The sequence below is a fragment of the Oncorhynchus nerka genome, linkage group LG28 (genome assembly GCF_034236695.1).
Source record: "Oncorhynchus nerka isolate Pitt River linkage group LG28, Oner_Uvic_2.0, whole genome shotgun sequence".
NCBI lineage: Eukaryota > Metazoa > Chordata > Actinopteri > Salmoniformes > Salmonidae > Oncorhynchus > Oncorhynchus nerka.
The window spans coordinates 58,176,049-58,196,421 of NC_088423.1; the positions used below are offsets into that span (position 1 = coordinate 58,176,049).

At 42.6% G+C, this 20,373-nt stretch overlaps 1 protein-coding gene across 1 annotated transcript in view; it reads left to right on the forward strand.

Moving 5' to 3' along the window:
- The first annotated feature begins 7,132 nt into the window (after window positions 1–7,132).
- LOC115113446 (protein kinase C-binding protein NELL1) overlaps window positions 7,133–20,373 on the forward strand; it is a 481,860-nt gene continuing 468,619 nt past the window's right edge. The window contains exons 1-2 of the mRNA XM_029641098.2: window positions 7,133–7,242; window positions 7,945–8,073. Coding sequence (XP_029496958.1) covers window positions 7,194–7,242; window positions 7,945–8,073 — 178 coding nt within the window. The 5' untranslated portion in view covers window positions 7,133–7,193. The remainder of the gene's footprint in view (window positions 7,243–7,944; window positions 8,074–20,373) is intronic.

Consider the following 20,373-nt stretch of genomic DNA (forward strand, 5'->3'; position numbering starts at 1 on the left):
CGGTGACTTGCTGGTGACTCTTGTCCATTTGCAATATGTTTAAACAGTGAGGTACCATCACCAAAGTGACATTCTGAAATCAACCCTAACGAGCAATTGAGATGAACCAGAATCACTGCCCAGCCATCCCGAGTTCATAGGGCCAGTCAATTTCGCATTCCTGCAGGATTTTTATAGCATGACAAATTCGTGATGGTACATGCCCATTGAACCATATTGCAAATGCACAGTGACTTTGCAAAAGTGAGAAAACATAAACAAATGGACATAATGAAATTAACACAACGAGCGATGGAGAAGACCCACTATCAATGCCCGGCCATCCCGAGTTCATCTGGCCAATCAATTTTGCATTTCTGCAGGATTTTTGAGCATGTCAAATTTCTTATGCTAAATGCCCATTGAACCATATTGCAAATGCACGTGCACTTGCAATATGATTCAACAGTGAAAAAACATCACCATTGAACCATATTGCAAATGCACGTGCACTTGCAATATGATTCAACAGTGAAAAAACATCACCATATGGACATGATGAAGTCAACACAACGAGCGATGGAAAGGAGCAACTATCACTGCCAGGCCATCCTGTGTTCATCAGGTAAGTCAATTTTGCAATTCTGCATGATTTTTGAGCATGACAAATTCGTGATGGTAAATGCCCATTGAAACATATTGCAAATGCATGTGCACTTGCAATATGATTCTATAGTGAAAAAACATCACCAAATGGACATGATGAAATCAACACAACGAGTGATGGAAAGGAACAACTATCACTGCCCGGCCATCCTGTGTTCCCATAGCGGGCATTAATATCAGAATGACCGGTAAATGCATTTACAACCATATTTTTATTTTTGGGTTACCAGGTGCCTATTTTCAATCACCAGTTGCACAACAATGCACGTGCATTTGCAATATGATTCTATAGTGAAAAAACATCACCAAATGGACATGATGAAATCAACACAACGAGTGAAGGAAAGGTACAACTATCACTGCCAGGCCATCCTGTGTTCATCAGGCCAGTCAATTTTGCATTTCTGCAGGATTTTTGAGCATGTCAAATTTCTTATGGCATTTGGCCCCCAAAAAAAGTGACTTTTGACTTTGACTTTTGACTTCCTATGAAATCATATTGCAAATGGACAAATCATATTCCTTATGCACAAGTAAAAAAAAAATATGATAATAACATTTTACAAAAGCATATTCATACAGTTCTTACACATGATTAATTGACATAAAATCGAAACAATTTCGAAAAACGGTCCAGAAAGCACTTTTTTACAAGGATGATAAATTTTTTTTTTAAAGTTCGCATTTTCGACTTTTGACTTCCTATGAAATCATATTGTAAATGGACAAAACATATGTCTTATTGCACAAGTAAAAAAATAAATATATATTATGATAATAAAATATGATTAAAGTATGTTGATACAGTTCTTATACGTGTGTAATTGACACAAAATTAGAAAGAATTTCGAAAAACGGTCCAGAAAGCACTTTTTTTAAGGGTGTGTGAAGTTTTTTACAAAATTTTGACATTTTTGACTTTTGACTACCTATGAAATCATATTGCAAATGGACAAAACATATTCCTTATGCGCATGTAAAATTTAAAATAAAATTATGATAATAAAATTGGACAAAAGTATATTCATACAGTTCTTACACATGTGCAATTGACAAAAAAAATCGAAAGAATTTCGAAAAACGGTCCAGAAACCACATTTTTAAGGGGTGATAAGTTTTTGACAAAAAAATCGTTTTTTCAAAATTTTGCTTTTGGATGTTGACTTGGGTTACATTTCCAATATGAAAAACCAAGGTGGAGCGCACTCGCCAGCTGTTGGATTTTTAAAGTGTTACAACTGACAATTGCCATATGGCATTTGCAATACACTTTGCATGAATCAACGCCGAATTGGGTGGTATTGGACATTGTGTATATGGTTTGTCCGATGCCAATGGCTTCCCATTAATTTTTGTCCAATTCAGGGGGGGATTCCCTTACTAACCAAAGCCCCGGATAAACCTCCGGTAGTAGTTGGCAAACCCTAAAAACCGCTGCACCTCCTTTACCGTGGTTGGAGTCGGCCAATTACGCACGGCTGAAATTGCGGTCCTTCTCCATCTCCACCCCTGTCGCAGACCCTAGGAAGGAGACCGACTGTTGGAAGAACAGATATTTCTCAACCTTGACATACAGGTCATGCTCCAACAGTCGACCAAGCACCTTGCGCACCAGGGACACATGCTCGGCGCATTTAGCGGAGTATATTAGAATGTCATCTATATACACAACTACACCCTGCCCGTGCAGGTCCCTGAAAATCTCGTCTACAAAGGATTGAAAGACTGATGGAGCTTTCATCAACCCATACGGCATGACAAGGTACTCATAGTGCCCAGAGGTGGTACTAAATGACGTCTTCAAGTCATCGCCCTCCCGGACACGCACCAGGTTGTACGCGCTCCTGAGATCCAATTTTGTGAAGAAACGCGCCCCGTGTGTAACGGCTTTCCTCCTGGGAAGGAGAGGCGGACCAAAATGCAGCGTGGTTATAGTTCATGTTTTTAATATAGGAAAACTCAACATGAACTTAATACAAAACAATAAACAACCCTATCTGGTGCAACAAACACAAAGACAGGAAACAACCACCCACAAAACCCAACACAAAACAGGCTACCTAAATATGGTTCGCAATCAGAGACAATGACTAACACCTGCCTCTGATTGAGAACCATATCAGGCCCAAACACAGAAACAGACAAACTAGACATCCAACATAGAATGCCCACTCAGATCACACCCTGACCAAACCAAACATAGAAACATACAAAGCAAACTATGGTCAGGGTGTGACACCGTGCAATGGCTCTAAAACTGGCTATGAGAGGCAGCAGGTAACTGTACTTCACTGTGATCTGATTTATACCTCGATAGTCAATATCGGGCGTAAACCTCCATCCTTCTTCTTCACAAAAAAGAAACTCGAGAAGGCAGGTGATGTGGAGGGCCGTATCCCTGTCCCAGAGATTCGGAGACATATGTTTACATAGCCGCCGTCTCCTCATGTTACAAAGGATACATGTGACTCCTGGGAAGTGTTGCGTCTACCATGAGATTTATCGCACAATCCCCCCGTCGATGGGGTGGTAATTGAGTCGCCTTCTTTTTACAGAAGGCGAGAGCCAAATTGGCATATTCAGGGGGGATGTACATGGTGGAGACCTGGTTTTGACTCTTCACTGGAGTTGCACATATGGAAACACCTACACACCTCCCTGAGCACTGACGTGACCATCCCTTGAGAGCCCTCTGTTTCCACGAAATAGTTGGGTAATGATTGGCCAACCAGGGACGCTCCAACACCACAGGAAACGCAGATGAAAAGAGACTAATTCTCTCCTTATGATACATAGTGGATCTGTGACCTCTCTGATCAGTCCTGACCCAAAAGGAGGATCCCTAATCTAATTGCAAATGAATGATCAATAATATTCCAAGCTGCACATGAATCTACTAGCGCCTTGTGCTGGGAATGCGGGGAAAACTCAGGAAATTCTATACATACACACATGTGCGAAACAGGAAGCTCTGGGTGAGTCGGGTGCCCTGCCTGCTGCTTTGACTCCCTGGAGAACTTCCCAGTCACCGACCAGCAGTGTGCCCTCTGCGTCCACAGGTGGTGCAGGGAATGCCCCCCAAAACACCCCAGTCCCCCTCATAGCAGCACCTCCTAGCTCCATCGGCGTCGGATCTGAGGGCCTGGGGGATGGAGCTGATGGACCTCGATCCGGACGTCCGCGGGAGGCCAACAGGTTTTCCAGCCTGATGGATAGGTTCACCAGCTGGTCAAAGGTAAGGGTCGTGTCCCTTCAGGCTATCTCCCTACGAACGTCCTCGCGTAGACCACACCTGTGGTCGATCAGGACCCGCTCATTCCATCCCGCACCTGCGGCCAGAGTTCGATCATCCAGAATGAAGTCTTGTGCGCTCCTCATCCCCTGTCTGAGATGGTACAGGTGCATGACTGAAAACCGCCCGGAAGCGGCGGGTAAAATCCTCATAATTGTCCAACGTCGGTCCTTCCCTTCCCCAGACTGCGTTGGCCCATTCGAGTGCTCTACCAGTTAGACAGGAGATGAGGCCGTTTAAACTCTCGCGCCCCGAAGGAGCTGGGTGAACGGTGACCAGGTAGAGCCCCAGCTGGAGTAGGAACCCCTGGCACCCGGCAGCCGTTCCATCATATACCCTTGGGAGTGCAAGCCGAATCCCACTGGATCCAGGTGAAGAAGGCATGGACAGCGGTGTGGGTTGTTGTGGGAGCTGGGGTGATGATGATGGGGTTGCTGGAAAACCCCCTCTCTCCCATCGCTCCATGGTTTGCAGCGCACAATCCATGGCTGTGCCTAGACTTTGCAACATAGTCGCATGCCGATGGACGATCTCCTCCATAGGCAGAGGAGGGCTGTGTGCACCTGCTGACTCTGACCTGCTGACATTGAAGGTGCGTGTTTCTGTCAGAGTCTAGGTGATGTGGGTAAGGCGGAGTCAGGCGCAGGACACAGAGATGAGTAATAATAGTAACTTGAGTAACAATAGTACTAGAAATAATCTTCCAACAAGGAGAACAAAAATCCAGAATCACATAAACGAGACAACTGACAACAATAAACATGCACAAAACCATGATGGCTCCAGAGGGTTAAATAGGGAAATAATTCAAACATAATAGGAACTAGGTGTGTACAGACAAAATAAATGTAGATCGGTGGAGGCTAGAAAGCCAGTGACGTCGACTGCCGAACGCCACCCGAACAAGGAGAGCCACCAACTTCGGCGGAAGTCGTGACAGTGAATGATCAAAGATCTACCCAGCAAAGCAGGAACATTCCCAGAACATAAACTAAGATTGCCATTTAAGTTATATACATACATGCAATAATTTCAAGTATTTGACTAAGTTACAGTTCATAGAAGTAAATCAGTCAATTGAAATAAATTAATTCTGCCCTAATATATGGATTTTACATGACTTGGATGGCAGGGGCACAGATACTGGGGAGCCAGGCCCAGCCAATCATAATTAGTTTTTCCCCACAAAAGGGCTTTATTACAAACAGAAAAACTCCTCAGTGGTTCTGAGGTCGGTTGGACGTACTGCCAAATTTTCTAAAATTACCTTTAAGGTGGCTTATGGTAGAGAGATAATCATGTAATTCTCTAGCAACAGCTCTAGTGGACACTCCTGCAGTCAGCATGCCATTTGCACACTTCCTAAAAAAGAGACATCTGTGGCATTGTGTTGTGTGACAAAATTGCACATTTTAGAGTGGCCTTTTATTGTCCCCAGCACAAGGTGCACCTGTGTAATGCTGTTTCTTGATATGTCACACATGTCAGGTGGATTAATTATATTGGAAAAGGGGAATAATTTGAGGGGAATAAGCTTTTTGTACGGAACATTTCTGGGATCATTTATTTGACTCATGAAACATGGAACTTTTACATGTTGAGTTAAATGTTTGTTCAGTATACTTATATAAAACCCTAACATTAGGATAATAACACCCCCCCCCCAAAAAAAATAAATTATGTTTTGGATAACAATGTTTTTTTTAAAAAGGTTTTAAAAGAAATATCCTTGGAATGTTCTCCTTACATTCACTAAAATGTTGTGCACAACGTCTTTAACAACCACCACAGAACATTCCCCAAATTTTCTCATTAAGTTTACAGTTAGAGAACAGACAACATGTGTTCTGAGAACATTCTTGCAACATAAGGTGAATGTTTTGTATAATCACCAGCACAACTGGGTATTTTGTTGTGTTATGAGAACATTATGAGAACATTTGCCACAACCTAAGGAATGTTCTGGGAATCTTCACGGAACCAATTTTGGTTTGCTGGGTAGTAATCTTTCATTTTCACTAACTGTGTAACAAAAACACCGAAATTAACATTACCTGGGTATTTGAAAATATGTGCACTGCACAATACAATAAAATTGGATTTTAAGATATGAATCTGCAAGGATAGTTTGATATATATATATTTTTATAGTTACTAATTAGTAGACGTAGACTCGTCACACACATCATATCGAGAACTTTACTCTCCCTTGCGCTCGGACTGCATTACTCTGCACACAAAGAAGGTCCTGTCCACGCTGTGGATAAATGCCATAATCGCTGACTAAATGTTATTGTTTCAATGTCAGCGCATGGCTTGTCGATGCAGGTAACCTCACAATATACACACTACACATATTGTGTGCCTCCCAAATGGCACTCTATACCATACACAGTGCACTACTTTTGAGCCCACAGGGCAAAAGTAGCGCACAAGGGTGCCATTTGGGATGTGATTATTAACTGTATTGGAGAAGCAAGGAGCGTGATTAATGGTATCCAACAAAGACAGCTCCCAGGAGGAAGGTAGGTTGGAGTACCCGTGCCTATAAAAAGCCCTCAGTATCCTAGGGGTGAGAGAGATTGATCAAGTTAGAGGGAAGGGAGAAGATAAAGGAGATGGAAACATGTCGGGATTTATGGTTGAAATGCTGTTTAACAGCGTGAAGTCCCGAATAAAAGACATACATAAGGACCTGACTATGAGCTGGTTAAAGAAATCCGGTTGATTCAATTCATTTTAGGTTTATTATCATAGGCCTATTCTGTTGTGCAAAATGCTGCATCTGATTATCTGCAAAAAATAGCAAAGGCTATGTAAGAGATGATGATTCATGTGTTATGTGATTACATATAGCCTACTTGTTAGAATCCCAACTCTTATTACAGGTCCCCCAGTTGACTTTCTTCAAAAACCTTTCACTCCAGAATTGGACGTGTCTATAGTTTCTGAAGGGGAGAATTAAGATTAATTTCGCTGTGCAAAAATATCGTCTATAGATTAATTTCAATTCAGAAGGATGGCTAATGCGGATTTATTCCAGCTTTGTGAATAATATCACTTATTGAATGGATGGCAATAGTATTTAGAGTAAATTCAAGAGAATTTACGTGCTCACCGACAGAACCCCTATTTCCATGATGTGGAACGCTCCGAGCCACTGCACCCAGCACCAGTGAGATGAGCACAGTTTGCGAGACAGACTCGAGCAAGTGTTTTGCCAGCGAAGGAAACTGTACAGTGCAACTTCACACACATGGATATTTACGTGGCTTTGTTATCCGTAGTACTCATTGCGAAACCAGGTAGGTGTCACACGGGAACATGTGCAGTTAGTTTACCTATTGTTTTAGGTATCATTATCAGCTCTGTCAGCCTAGTTGTTTGTCTCCTTCTCCATAGCCCGATAAGCACCTCTATCGGCTTTTTGTTCGTTTGTCCCTTGTAGATTTTTAAAATTATGAATAAAAAAAATTGTATCAATTTCCCCTCATTTATAAATCATATTTTTGGAATTAGTTTTATAGTACAGAATAATAGCATAGTTATCATCTCCTAAAACGTAGGGTATGTTGTTGTCAGACCATATCTGTAGAACGCGCATAAGTCCCTAAACAAATGACAGGTGTCACACAGGTCGATGCAGCAGTCAATTTGTTCCCGCGCAACAATAAGTCCAATATTTGTATTATATAGACTTTCATTTAAAGTCATCTGCCATTATACGGTATATGATGTCTAGTGCCATGCGATTTACGCGCTTTGTCTCTGATGTGATTGCCACTGTACCGAGGTGAAGGTGCTTTGAAATCGCATGAATTCAATTCTCATGTATTTGACTGTGTTGCAGTTCATTGTATATCACGCAGAGGCGGAAGTTTGATGCTCAAACTCAATTATTAAAGAAGTGCCTTGTACGTTATACACATCGTGTAGGTGGGAGGATGTGTGATAGTAACTGTGCACCCAATGTGTGACAATGGCTAAATAATATTTCCCCCCTACAGTTTTCGGTTTTGGAATAGATCCCGATTACCAGATTGATATCATCAATGAATTTGACTTCGCAAATGCAACATTTGGAATTACCCAAGTGGCAGGGCTTCACAAAAATAGCAAAGCCTTCTTATTTCGAGGTAATGTATACTTATTTTCTCTATGTGTTTGTTAATTGATAGCTCATTGTTTTATTTATCAGTGAATTGCAGAAATATTTTATTGGGCGTGGAATCATGAGAATGTTTGGTAAAACTAATTTCATTTGTAAGATGTAGGTTACCCAAGCTCTGACTAGTGGTTGTAAGATTATCCAGAATATTTTAGGTAAACTGTTGGTAACAGATGCTGAACTAATCATCATCATTACATCACCAATGTATTGTAACGAGTCTGGCTATATGAACCATGTTACAATTCCAACCATGTGGGAAAACTCTCTTGGTGCAATGCGTAGGGTGCTTGCCAATTACAGCAGTGACCCAGGTTCACTTCCCTGCCCCTCTTGTTTGCTACGTTGGTGTCAGAAGTGGGATGGCAGCCGAGAGGCCATCATAACGCAAAGGCCGTACGTATGAGGGGGCTGAGTAGTCGAACCACGGGCGATACACACTATACAATGTTACAATACCCATCAAGTGGGTTAACCCTATTGGCGCAATGCGTTGCGTTTGCCTTTATATTTATTAGGGATCCCCATTAGCTGCTGGCAAGGTAGCAGCTGTTCTCCCTGCGGTCCAAACACATTAAGGCACTTACATCACACATGAAAGAAAATATAAAACAGTACATCATAAAGTGGTGTAATAATGTTATATACAATACAAAATGTATAATACAGCAATATTACATTGTGAGTGTGTGTTCTAGTGTATGTGTGTGTGTCTGTCTCTCTCTTCACAGTCCCCGCTGTTCCATAAAGGTGAATTTTTATCCATTAAAAAAAAATCTGATTTGACTGCTTGCATCAGTTACCTGATGGGGAATTAGAGTTCCATGTAGCCATGGCTTTACGTAGTACTTTATGCCACCCATAGTCTGTTCTTGAAGAGATGGTTGGTAACAGGTTGATTGGTCGGCTATTTGAGCCAGTAAAGGGGATTTACCATTCTTGGGTGGTGGAATTACTTCTGCTTCCCTACAGGCCTGAGGGCAGACACTTTCTTGTAGGCTTAGATTGAAGATATGGCAAATAGGAGTGGCAATGTCATCCGTCATTTTCCAGCCAAGTTGTCTGACGCTGGTGGCTTGTCATTGTTGATAGACAACAATTTTTTCCCCTCTTCCACACTCACTTTACGGAATTCAAACTCACAGTGCTTGTGTCTTTCATAATTTGGTCAGTTATACTTGGATGTGTAGCGTCAGTGTTTGTCTGATTTGACTGCTTGCATCAGTTACCTGATGGGGAATTAGAGTTCCATGTAGCCATGGCTTTACTTAGTACTTTATGCCACCCATAGTCTGTTCTTGAAGAGATGGTTGGTAACAGGTTGATTGGTCGGCTATTTGAGCCAGTAAAGGGGATTTACCATTCTTGGGTGGTGGAATTACTTCTGCTTCCCTACAGGCCTGAGGGCAGACACTTTCTTGTAGGCTTAGATTGAAGATATGGCAAATAGGAGTGGCAATGTCATCCGTCATTTTCCAGCCAAGTTGTCTGACGCTGGTGGCTTGTCATTGTTGATAGACAACAATTTTTTCCCCTCTTCCACACTCACTTTACGGAATTCAAACTCACAGTGCTTGTGTCTTTCATAATTTGGTCAGTTATACTTGGATGTGTAGCGTCAGTGTTTGTTGCTGGCATGTCATGCCTACATTTGCTAATCTTGCCAATGAACAAATAACTAAAATACGTAGTTGGCAATATCTGTGGGTTTTGTAAGTTTGCATTTTTCCCCATAACCTCTCTGGGAAGGGGGTTCCACATGTCAAACGATGTTTCTAATCAATCCTTAGGGTGTTTTTATCATAAATATTCAATAATGTTACAACCGGACAATACTGCTTTCATTAGAAAGGAAAGGGAACGGAGCTCGCACTCACGGCCACGCGTGATAAACAACTCATGGCTTTCAGCTAAGCCACTTACTCTGAGTGGTCTTATTCTCTCCCCTTTCACAATAGAAGCCTGAAACAACTCCTAAAGACTGTTGACATCGACTGGACACTGGATATTCGATAGGCATTCACTTGAAAACTACAAACCTCAGAATTCCCACTTCCTGGTTGGATTTTTCTCAGGTTTTCGTCTGCCATATGAGTGCTGTTATACTCACAGACATTATTTTAACAGTTTTGGAAACTTTTGAGTGTTTTCTATCCAAATCTACTAATTATATTTATGTGCATATTCTAGCTTCTGGGCCTGAGTAAAAGGCAGTTTACTCTGGGCACGCTTTTCATCCAAACTTCCCAATGCTGCCTCCTATCCCAAAGAGGTTTAATATAATTTAAGTTGTTCCAACAATTACTATCATTCTTTCTATCATTTATCTTTGTTGTAGTATAGTTTCTTCTTATTTTATTCAGTTTAGTCACATGATTTCTCAATTTGCAGTATGTTTGTCAATCTGTTGTGCAGCCAGACTTATTTGCTATTCCTTTGGCCTTGTCCCTCTCAACCATACCATTTTTCAATTCCTCATAAATCCACAGGGATTATTTTATTGAATATTTTTTTTTACAGTAATTTCTTAATAGGTGCATGCTTATTAGTAACTGGAATATGCAATTTCATAAATGTGTCAAGTGCAGCATCTGGTTGTTCCTCATTACACACCACAGACCAACAAATATTATTTTCATCACCGACATAGGAATCACTACAAAACTCTCATATATTAGGCCCAGCCTTTGGAACTTTGGCAGAAGTCGTGACACTGCTGCTCATGCTCCCAGGTGATATTTATTTATAACAACGTTTCGACCCTTAGGTCTTCATTAGGCAGTTTGTACTCTGCCCATGAACATTTTCTTTGACTATTTATGCATATTACATATTCTAATATAATTCAGTAAGAAAGTGGTAACTATTACAACTTTAGGATTTGCATAGGCTCTTGAGGAACTCCAACACCTCTGATAGCATCATTGAAGCTACAAAACTGTCTGTTTTCAACCGTAACATGTGATGACAATACAACAGAACAAAAACTCAACAACAAAAATACAGTATATCTTAAAGCCATGCCCCCACTAAGCCACGTCTCCACTCCAGGGTTCCTCCAGGAACCCGTTGCTTCTTTGAACCATTTAAAGAACCCCTCAACTAACAGAAGGTGCAAATATGAATCATTGACTAGCAATGGTTACTTGAGGAACCCCAGGGGTTACTTGAAGATCTCCAGGGTTTCTCGAGTTACCACTAATTCTAAGAGTTTAGAGCACTGACACTCAAGAAGAAGACCATTTCCAAAAACAATAAGAGCTTGCAGCGGGCAGCTGACAAGGCAATATCAAGCGGCAACTCTACAATGCACAAAGCCTGATATATGATCCTTTGGCCACTATTTACATATTAGTGCTGTGGAGTTTTGGATGAGGATGACAGGAACAGACTGTCAGGGTGGAGGGAGGGAGAGGGACAGAGGCTGAGAGAGTGAGACGATAGACAGGGAGAGAGGCACAGATCTGGCTGCTGCTGGGTTGGCAGACCTATTTCATGGCTGCGGGACTAGTCTCACCCCTTGTCCCCTGGTCGCTAGCATTAGCCAGTGATGCATAAACAACAGATGTCATGTGTTGGCATGGGGAGCTAGACTTTTATGACCCTACATTACGGGTGAAGGAAAAATGTGTCACCGCTGGCGTTCCTGATAAACTAGTCAGATCAATGGAATCTCCCCATGAAGGTCTTCATCTAGTTTTGTCTAATCTTACCTGGTGCCTTTGGGAGAGAAGTGAAAAGAGCAAGGGAGAGATGCTTACGCTCGCGGTTTTTCTTTCCTTCTGTTCTGTGGAAATATTTTGGTGCAGTTTGCATTGCTGGTGGTTGCATAATAATGAGAACATTGGACTATGAGAGTACTTGTACTGATATTAGCGTCCATGCTGAGCTAATTGCCGAGATATGTAAACATTTGCCACACCAATTAACTGAATACTCGCACTCAATGAAATGGCTGTGTGTAGGGTAATTTCATCATTATGGAATACTGCTGAGCGATTAACCAAATTGTTGATTTATTTTTGTTTATGATTACTAAGGAATAAAATTATTTTCTATTATCACATTTAAAAAGACAATGGAATGTTTTGGCAATTGAATGTTCTCAATATTTGTTTTTATAATTTTGATAAAAGTATCATCATTGAAATCTGAAACCGTGTTTTTTGTTTTTTACCTGAACAGAAACGGAACCGACCTCAAAAAGCATGATGTATTATACAGTAAAGGTTTAATATGTATTAATTAATAATATAATACTAATTCAAGTTAGAGGGACAGTATTGCTGAAAACAGTTTTAAAAATACCAGTATTTGGATCATAGTAGGTATCGGGAGGATTGGAGTGTTGATTTTATGTTCCTCACATGGGTATAATCAATCTACAGGCGTTAGCTATTACTTAAGCTTCTTTAAATAGTGCTGAGCGATTAGTGCTTTTTGATGTCGGTTGCATTTTTGTTAAAAAAACTGTTTTTGATTTAGGTTAAAACAATATATAATAATACTTTCAATAGCTAATGCCTGTAAATTGATTATACTCATGTGGACACCTGCTTGTCGAACATCTCATTACAAAATCATCTCATTACAAAATCATTTTAATATAGAGTTGGTCCCCCCTTTCCTGCTATAACAGCCTCCACTCTTCTGGAAAGGCTTTCCACCAGATGTTGCAACATTGCTGGGGGGACTTGCTTCCATTCAGCCACGAGCATTAGTGAGGTCGAATACTGATGTTAGTCCTGTCTCGCAGTTGGAGGTCCAATTCATCCCAGAGGTGTTTGATGGGGTTGAGGTAGGGGCTTTGTGCAGGCCAGTCAAGTTCTTCCACACCGATCTTGACAAACCATTTCTGTATGGACCTCTCTTTGTGCACAGGGGAATTGTCATGCTGAAACAGGAAAGGGCCTTCACCAAACTGTTTCCACTAAATTGGAAGCACAGAATCGTCTAGAATGTCATTGTATGATGTTTGTGTTAAGATTTCCCTTCACTGGAACTAAGGGGCCTAGACCAAACCATGGAAAACAGCTCCAGACCATTATTCCTCCTCCACCAAATGTACAGTTGGCACTATGCGTTCGGGCAGGTAGCGTTCTCCTGGCATCCTCCAAACCCAGATTAGTTCGTCGGACTGCCAGATGGTGAAGCGTGATTCATCACTCCAGAGAATGCATTTCCACTGCTCCAGAGTCCAACGGCGGCGAGCTTTACACCACTCCAGCCAACGCTTGGCATTGCGCATGGTGATCTTAGGCTTGTGTGCAGTTGTTCTGACATATACATTTACATTTACATTTAAGTCATTTAGCAGACGCTCTTATCCAGAGCGACTTACAAATTGGTGCATTCACCTTATGACATCCAGTGGAACAGTAGTGCATCTAAATCTTTTAAGGGGGGTGAGAGGGATTACTTTATCCTATCCTAGGTATTCCTTAAAGAGGTGGGGTTTCAGGTGTCTCCAGAAGGTGGTGATTGACTCCGCTGTCCTGGCGTCGTGAGGGAGTTTGTTCCACCATTGGGGGGCCAGAGCAGCGAACAGTTTTGACTGGGCTGAGCGGGGACTGTACTTCCTCAGTGGTAGGGAGGCGAGCAGGCCAGAGGTGGATGAACGCAGTGCCCTTGTTTGGGTGTAGGGCCTGATCAGAGCCTGGAGGTACTAAGGTGCCGTTCCCCTCACAGCTCCGTAGGCAAGCACCATGGTCTTGCTTCAACTGGAAGCCAGTGGAGAGAGCGGAGGAGCGGGGTGACGTGAGAGAACTTGGGAAGGTTGAACACCAGACGGGCTGCTGCGTTCTGGATGAGTTGTAGGGGTTTAATGGCACAGGCAGGGAGCCCAGCCAACAGCGAGTTGCAGTTATCCAGACGGGAGATGACAAGTGCCTGGATTAGGACCTGCGCCGCTTCCTGTGTGAGGCAGGGTCGTACTCTGCGGATGTTGTAGAGCATTAACCTACAGGAACGGGCCACCGCCTTGATGTTAGTTGAGAACGACAGGGTGTTGTCCAGGATCACGCCAAGGTTCTTAGCGCTCTGGGAGGAGGACACAATGGAGTTGTCAACCGTGATGGCGAGATCATGGAACGGGCAGTCCTTCCCCGGGAGGAAGAGCAGCTCCGTCTTGCCGAGGTTCAGCTTGAGGTGGTGATCCGTCATCCACACTGATATGTCTGCCAGACATGCAGAGATGCGATTCGCCACCTGGTCATCAGAATGGGGAAAGGAGAAGATTAATTGTGTGTCGTCTGCATAGCAATGATAGGAGAGACCATGTGAGGTTATGACAGAGCCAAGTGACTTGGTGTATAGCGAGAATAGGAGAGGGCCTAGAACAGAGCCCTGGGGGACACCAGTGGTGAGAGCACGTGGTGTGGAGACGGATTCTCGCCACGCCACCTGGTAGGAGCGACCTGTCAGGTAGGACGCAATCCAAGCGTGGGCCGCGCCGGGAGATGCCCAACTCGGAGAGGGTGGAGAGGAGGATCTGATGGTTCACAGTATCGAAGGCAGCCGATAGGTCTAGAAGGATGAGAGCAGAGGAGAGAGAGTTAGCTTTAGCAGTGCGGAGCGCCTCCGTGATACAGAGAAGAGCAGTCTCAGTTGAATGACTAGTCTTGAAACCTGACTGATATGGATCAAGAAGGTCATTCTGAGAGAGATAGCGGGAGAGCTGGCCAAGGACGGCACGTTCAAGAGTTTTGGAGAGAAAAGAAAGAAGGGATACTGGTCTGTAGTTGTTGACATCGGAGGGATCGAGTGTAGGTTTTTTCAGAAGGGGTGCAACTCTCGCTCTCTTGAAGACGGAAGGGACGTAGCCAGCGGTCAGGGATGAGTTGATGAGCGAGGTGAGGTAAGGGAGAAGGTCTCCGGAAATGGTCTGGAGAAGAGAGGAGGGGATAGGGTCAAGCGGGCAGGTTGACATGGAAACCCATTTCATGAAGCTCCAGACAAACAGTTATTTTGCTGACATTGTTTCCAGAGGCAGTTTGGAAACCCGGTAGTGAGTGTTGCAACCGAGGACACTTTTGTGTGTAGATATTATGTATAGTCAACACTCCAATCATGTCGATACCTACAGTAAAGCATACAGCATAAACATGGCAAATTGCATTTGACAATTTAATTGTAAAATAAGTGTGTTTTGGTCCTGCAAGTCAGTTTATATCTAGGCCTACAACATTAAATAAACCAAAACCCTAAAAGGTGATTTAGATTTGAAATAAGGGGCTTTATTATTGTTTCATATACAGGACCACTTAGTGTGGAATTGCTTTCTAATTTCCTCACATTTATTCTCAAGAGTTGTTGAAACATTGAGAAGATTGCAGTCGAGTGTGGGAGTCAACACAGTTTCATTGATTTTGTTTTTACTACCTCAAATGGAGATAAAGACCCGGCTCATCAACATCTCATCAATCAGATAACACAGCATTGATTGTCTAATTTAGTTGTTAAAAAAATAAGCTAATCAAGAGAAATACAGCATTCACCATCAGTCATGCATACTGTATTTATTGCAGTTCTGAGTAGTTTTTAAAAAAATTCTAGGCGCTTTAAACTTTTAAACTTGTCAATCTCAAATGATTTTCGAACAACAGTTTGAATTGTGTGTTCCGCCTCCTCATAAAAGTAGGCCATTTCACTTTTGTAGACAATTATAATTTTTGGCTTTACTGAGCTGGACAAACTTCCCCAAGCACTTCCCCATTGTCAGAATAGGACCTGCACAAACTGTTTCACATTTTCTGGCTGGTCCCCACATTGCCTTCATTGTTGTTTTCCTTACTACATGATGATAACTTTGGACGTGTGCGTTTCTATGAAAGTAAGTACCTTAATACGTTATTTTAGTTTCTGTATGTCGTTTTACTGTAGCTCACTATCTTTGGACCATAATACATTTGTGTGTATTCTTTATAACCACGGACACACAAGGTACTTATTGCTTAACCTTTATGGTGTTATACCCAATTGTGCTTATGTAGCTAGCTACATTCTTCTATTAGCTCTGTAAAACAATGCTAATTGCGTTAGAAGTGTTTGCTTGTTGTCTTTTGAAGATACCTTGACCTTATGACCATGGTTTGTTTTCATTTGGCCTGTTTAGCATAGCTCTGTTCTGCCCTTCCCCCTTGTGGAGCGCAACAGTTACTGTTTATTACATTATAGAACTTATGATCTGTGATTTTGTCAATGCAATTTATTATTTTTATAGCAGTGTTATGTTACTTTCATTGTTTTATTGATTGTTTTATTGATATATATATTTTATTCTGTACTTTCAGAAACCACACACAAAGTCTTGAACATTATTTGCCAATATCATAACTGGAGCTGGACATTTTCAAGCTGATGATTGAAGCCGGCTTTGTATGCTCGCAACATATTGTTTGAACGTACACTCCTTAACTGTTTTACTGGATGAAAACACAGCAAGAAAACACATTGGCCTATATGTAATTATCATCTATTTTATGGAAGTATTAGTGGTGGTTAAACAACAACTTTTTTTACTAGATGAAAAAAACCTGCAAGAACTTGTGAATATGCATAACCCATATTTAATATTCATGCAGTGATTGAACAACTGCATTTCCACCCCCCATCTCTAAAGGCATATAATGGAACTGTATGTGAACTGTACTTCCAATTACAAAAAATCCCTCACCAGCATGGTCATCACCGTGGACCCGGACACCCCAAGACCCTCATAAAAATGGATGTCAGGGGTGGACCCTGTGTAGACTATATAATGTCCTGGACAAATTTTGTCTTCACGTCGCACATAACAAAGAACTTGACCCCAAACCTGTGCCTTTTGGAGGGAATATATTGACGGAAATCCAGCCTACCCTTCCATAACATCAGGGACTCATCAATTAAGTTCCTCGGTGATGTGTTCCTCGGCATACACATCACAGACAAACTGAATTGGTCCACTCGCCTCTTCAACCTCAGGAGGCTGAAGAAATTCGGCTTGTCACCAAAAGCACTCACAAACTTCTACAGATGCACAATCGAGAGCATCCTGGCGGGCTGTATCACCGCCTGGTACGGCAACTGCTCCGCCCTCAACCGTAAGGCTCTCCAGAGGGTAGTGAGGTCTGCACAACGCATCACCGGGGGCAAACTACCTGCCCTCCAGGACACCTACACCACCCGATGTTACAGGAAGGCCATAAAGATCATCAAGGACATCAACCACCCGAACCACTGCCTGTTCACCCCGCTATCATCCAGAAGGCGAGGTCAGTACAGGTGCATCAAAGCTGGGACCGAGAGACTGAAAAACAGCTTCTATCTCAAGGCCATCAGACTGTTAAACAGCCACCACTAACATTGAGTGGCTGCTGCCAACACACTGTCATTGACACTGACCCAACTCCAGCCACTTTAATAATGGGAATTGATGGGAAATGTTGTAAATATATCACTAGCCACTTTAAACAATGCTACCTTATATAATGTTACTTACCCTACATTATTCATCTCATATGCATACGTATATACTGTACTCTACATCATCGACTGCATCCTTATGTAATACATGTATCACTAGCCACTTTAACTATGCCACTTTGTTTACTTTGTCTACATTCTCATCTCATATGTATATACTGTACTCGATACCATCTACTGTATGCTGCTCTGTACCATCACTCATTCATATATCCTTATGTACATATTCTTTATCCCCTTACACTGTGTATAAGACAGTAGTTTTGGAATTGTTAGTTAGATTACTTGTTGGTTATCACTGCATTGTCGGAACTAGAAGCACAAGCATTTCGCTACACTCGCATTAACATCTGCTAACCATGTGTATGTGACAAATACAATTTGATTTGATTTGATTTGAATGCGTAAGTCATGGTATGGCACAAAGACCCGACCAAATGCTGATGTCAGGTTGGTAAGAACATAAATTATTTTGTGTAACGGGTCATTTAGGTTGGCAGCAGCATTGTTGACGAAGGCATCGCAGCAGAACTAGGAAGCTCTTCTCCTGTAGGTGTAGCGATTGGTCTCCTCTACTATGTCTCCCACCATCTCCTCTGTCAGAAACGGCACTCTGCCTCAGAGGGAAATGGCAAGGAGCTTTGCACTCCATACTGAGACTCATCAAAGCAAACTGCAGGGCTAGGAGGGGTGAAATGGCTGGCTTCGTCAGTGGGCAAGGTGTCCTCAGATTCAGGGTTCTCAATGAATACAAGGTCGGGCGGGCAGCTCTTCAGAATCTGATTCCTGACTTTCATATTCAGTCATTGTCAGAATTTATAAAATTGCATTTTTTCCGCATTTGTGAGTTGTCTCCTTTTTGAAAGACATTGCTAATGTTCACAGCTTAGCCCTCTAGCTACATACTGTACATGTGACCCGTTTCAGGAAACTTGCAAAAGTATTCACCATTCTTGGCATTTTTCCTATTTTGTTGCCTTACAACCTGGAATTAAAATATATTTTGGGGGTTTGTATAATTTGATTTACACAACATGAGACAAAAATAATTGTTTCCCCCCCCCACCCCCCCACCCCCCAAAGTCCATACTTTGTAGAGCCACCTTTTGTAGCAATTACAGCTGCAAGTCTCTTGGGGTATGTCTCTATAAGCTTGGCACATCTAGCCGCTGGGATTTTTGCCCATTCCTGAAGGAGAAACTGCTCCAGCTCCTTCAAGTTGAATGCTGGTGTACAGCAATCTTTAAGTCATACCACATATTCTCAATTGTATTGAGGTCTGGGTTTTGACTAGGCCATTCCAAGACATTTAAATGTTTCCCTTTAAACCACTTGAGTGTTGCTTTAGCAGTATGCTTAGGGTCATTTTCCTGCTGGAAGGTGAACCTCCATCCCAGTCTCAAATCTCTGGAAGACGGAAACAGGTTTCCCTCAAGAATTTCTCTGTATTTAGCGCCGTCCATCATTCCTTCAGTTCAAAACATGATGGTGTTCTCGGGGTGATGAGAAGTGTTGGATTTCCGCCAGACATAGCGTTTTCCTTGTCTCATCTGACCAGAGTACTTTCTTCCATATGTTTGGGGAGTCTCCCACATGCCTTTTGGCGAACACCAAACGTGTTTGCTTATTTGTTTTTAAGCAATTACTTTTTTTGTTGCTTTTACCCCTTTTTTCTCCCCAATTTCGTGGTATCAAATTGGTAGTAGTTACAGTCTTGTCTCATCGATGCAACTCCAGTATGGACTCCGGAGAGACGAGGGTCGAGAGCCATGTGTCCTCCGAAACACAACCCAACCAAGCCACACTGCTTCTTGACACAATGGCCATCCAACCCGGAAGTCAGCCTCACCAATGTGTCGGAGGAAACAAGGTACAACTGGCGACCTGGTCAGGAACAAGAGTCGCTAGTGCGTGATGAGAAAAGGATTTCTCTGCCGGCCAAACCCTCCCTAACCCGGACGATGCTGGGCAAATTGTGTGCCGCCCCATAAGGCCTCCCTGTCGTGGCCGGCTGCGACAGAGCCTGGACTCGAACCCTGGTGGCACAGCCTTAGACCACTGCGCCACCCGGAAGGCCCAGCAATGGCTTTTTTCTGGCCACTCTTCCGTAAAGCCCAGCTCTGTGGAGTGGTCTTATGGTCATATGGACAGATACTCTAATCTCCATTGTGGAGCTTTGCAGCTCCTTCAGGGTCATCTTTGGTCTCTTTGTTGCCTCTCTGATGATTTCCCTCCTTGCCTGGTCCGTGAGTTTTGATGGGCGGCCCTCTCTTGACAGGTTTGTTGTGGTGCCATTTTCTTTCCATTTAAAAAAATAGATTTAATGGTTCTCCGTGGGATGTTCAAAGTTTTGGATATTTTTTTTAACCCAACACTGATCAGTACTTCTCCACAACTTTGTCCCTGACCTGTTTGGAGGGCTCCTTGGTCTTCGTGGTGCTGATTGCTTGGTGGTGCCCCTTGCTTAGTGGTGTTGCAGACTCTGGGGCCTTTCAGAACAGGTGAATATATACTGAGATCATGTGACAGATCATGTGACACTTAGATTGCACACAGGTGGACTATATTTAACTAATTATGTGACTTTAAGGTTATTGGTTGCACCAGATCTTATTTAGGGTCTTCATAGCAAAGAGGTTGAATACATACAGTATGCACGCACCACTTTTTCACTTTTTTAATTTCACATCACCAATTTGGACTATTTTGTGTATGTCACGATGGCAACACCCACCCATAACACGCGCTCCAGCAGGTGTATCTCACTGATCATCCCTAAAGCCAACACCTCATTTGGCCGCCT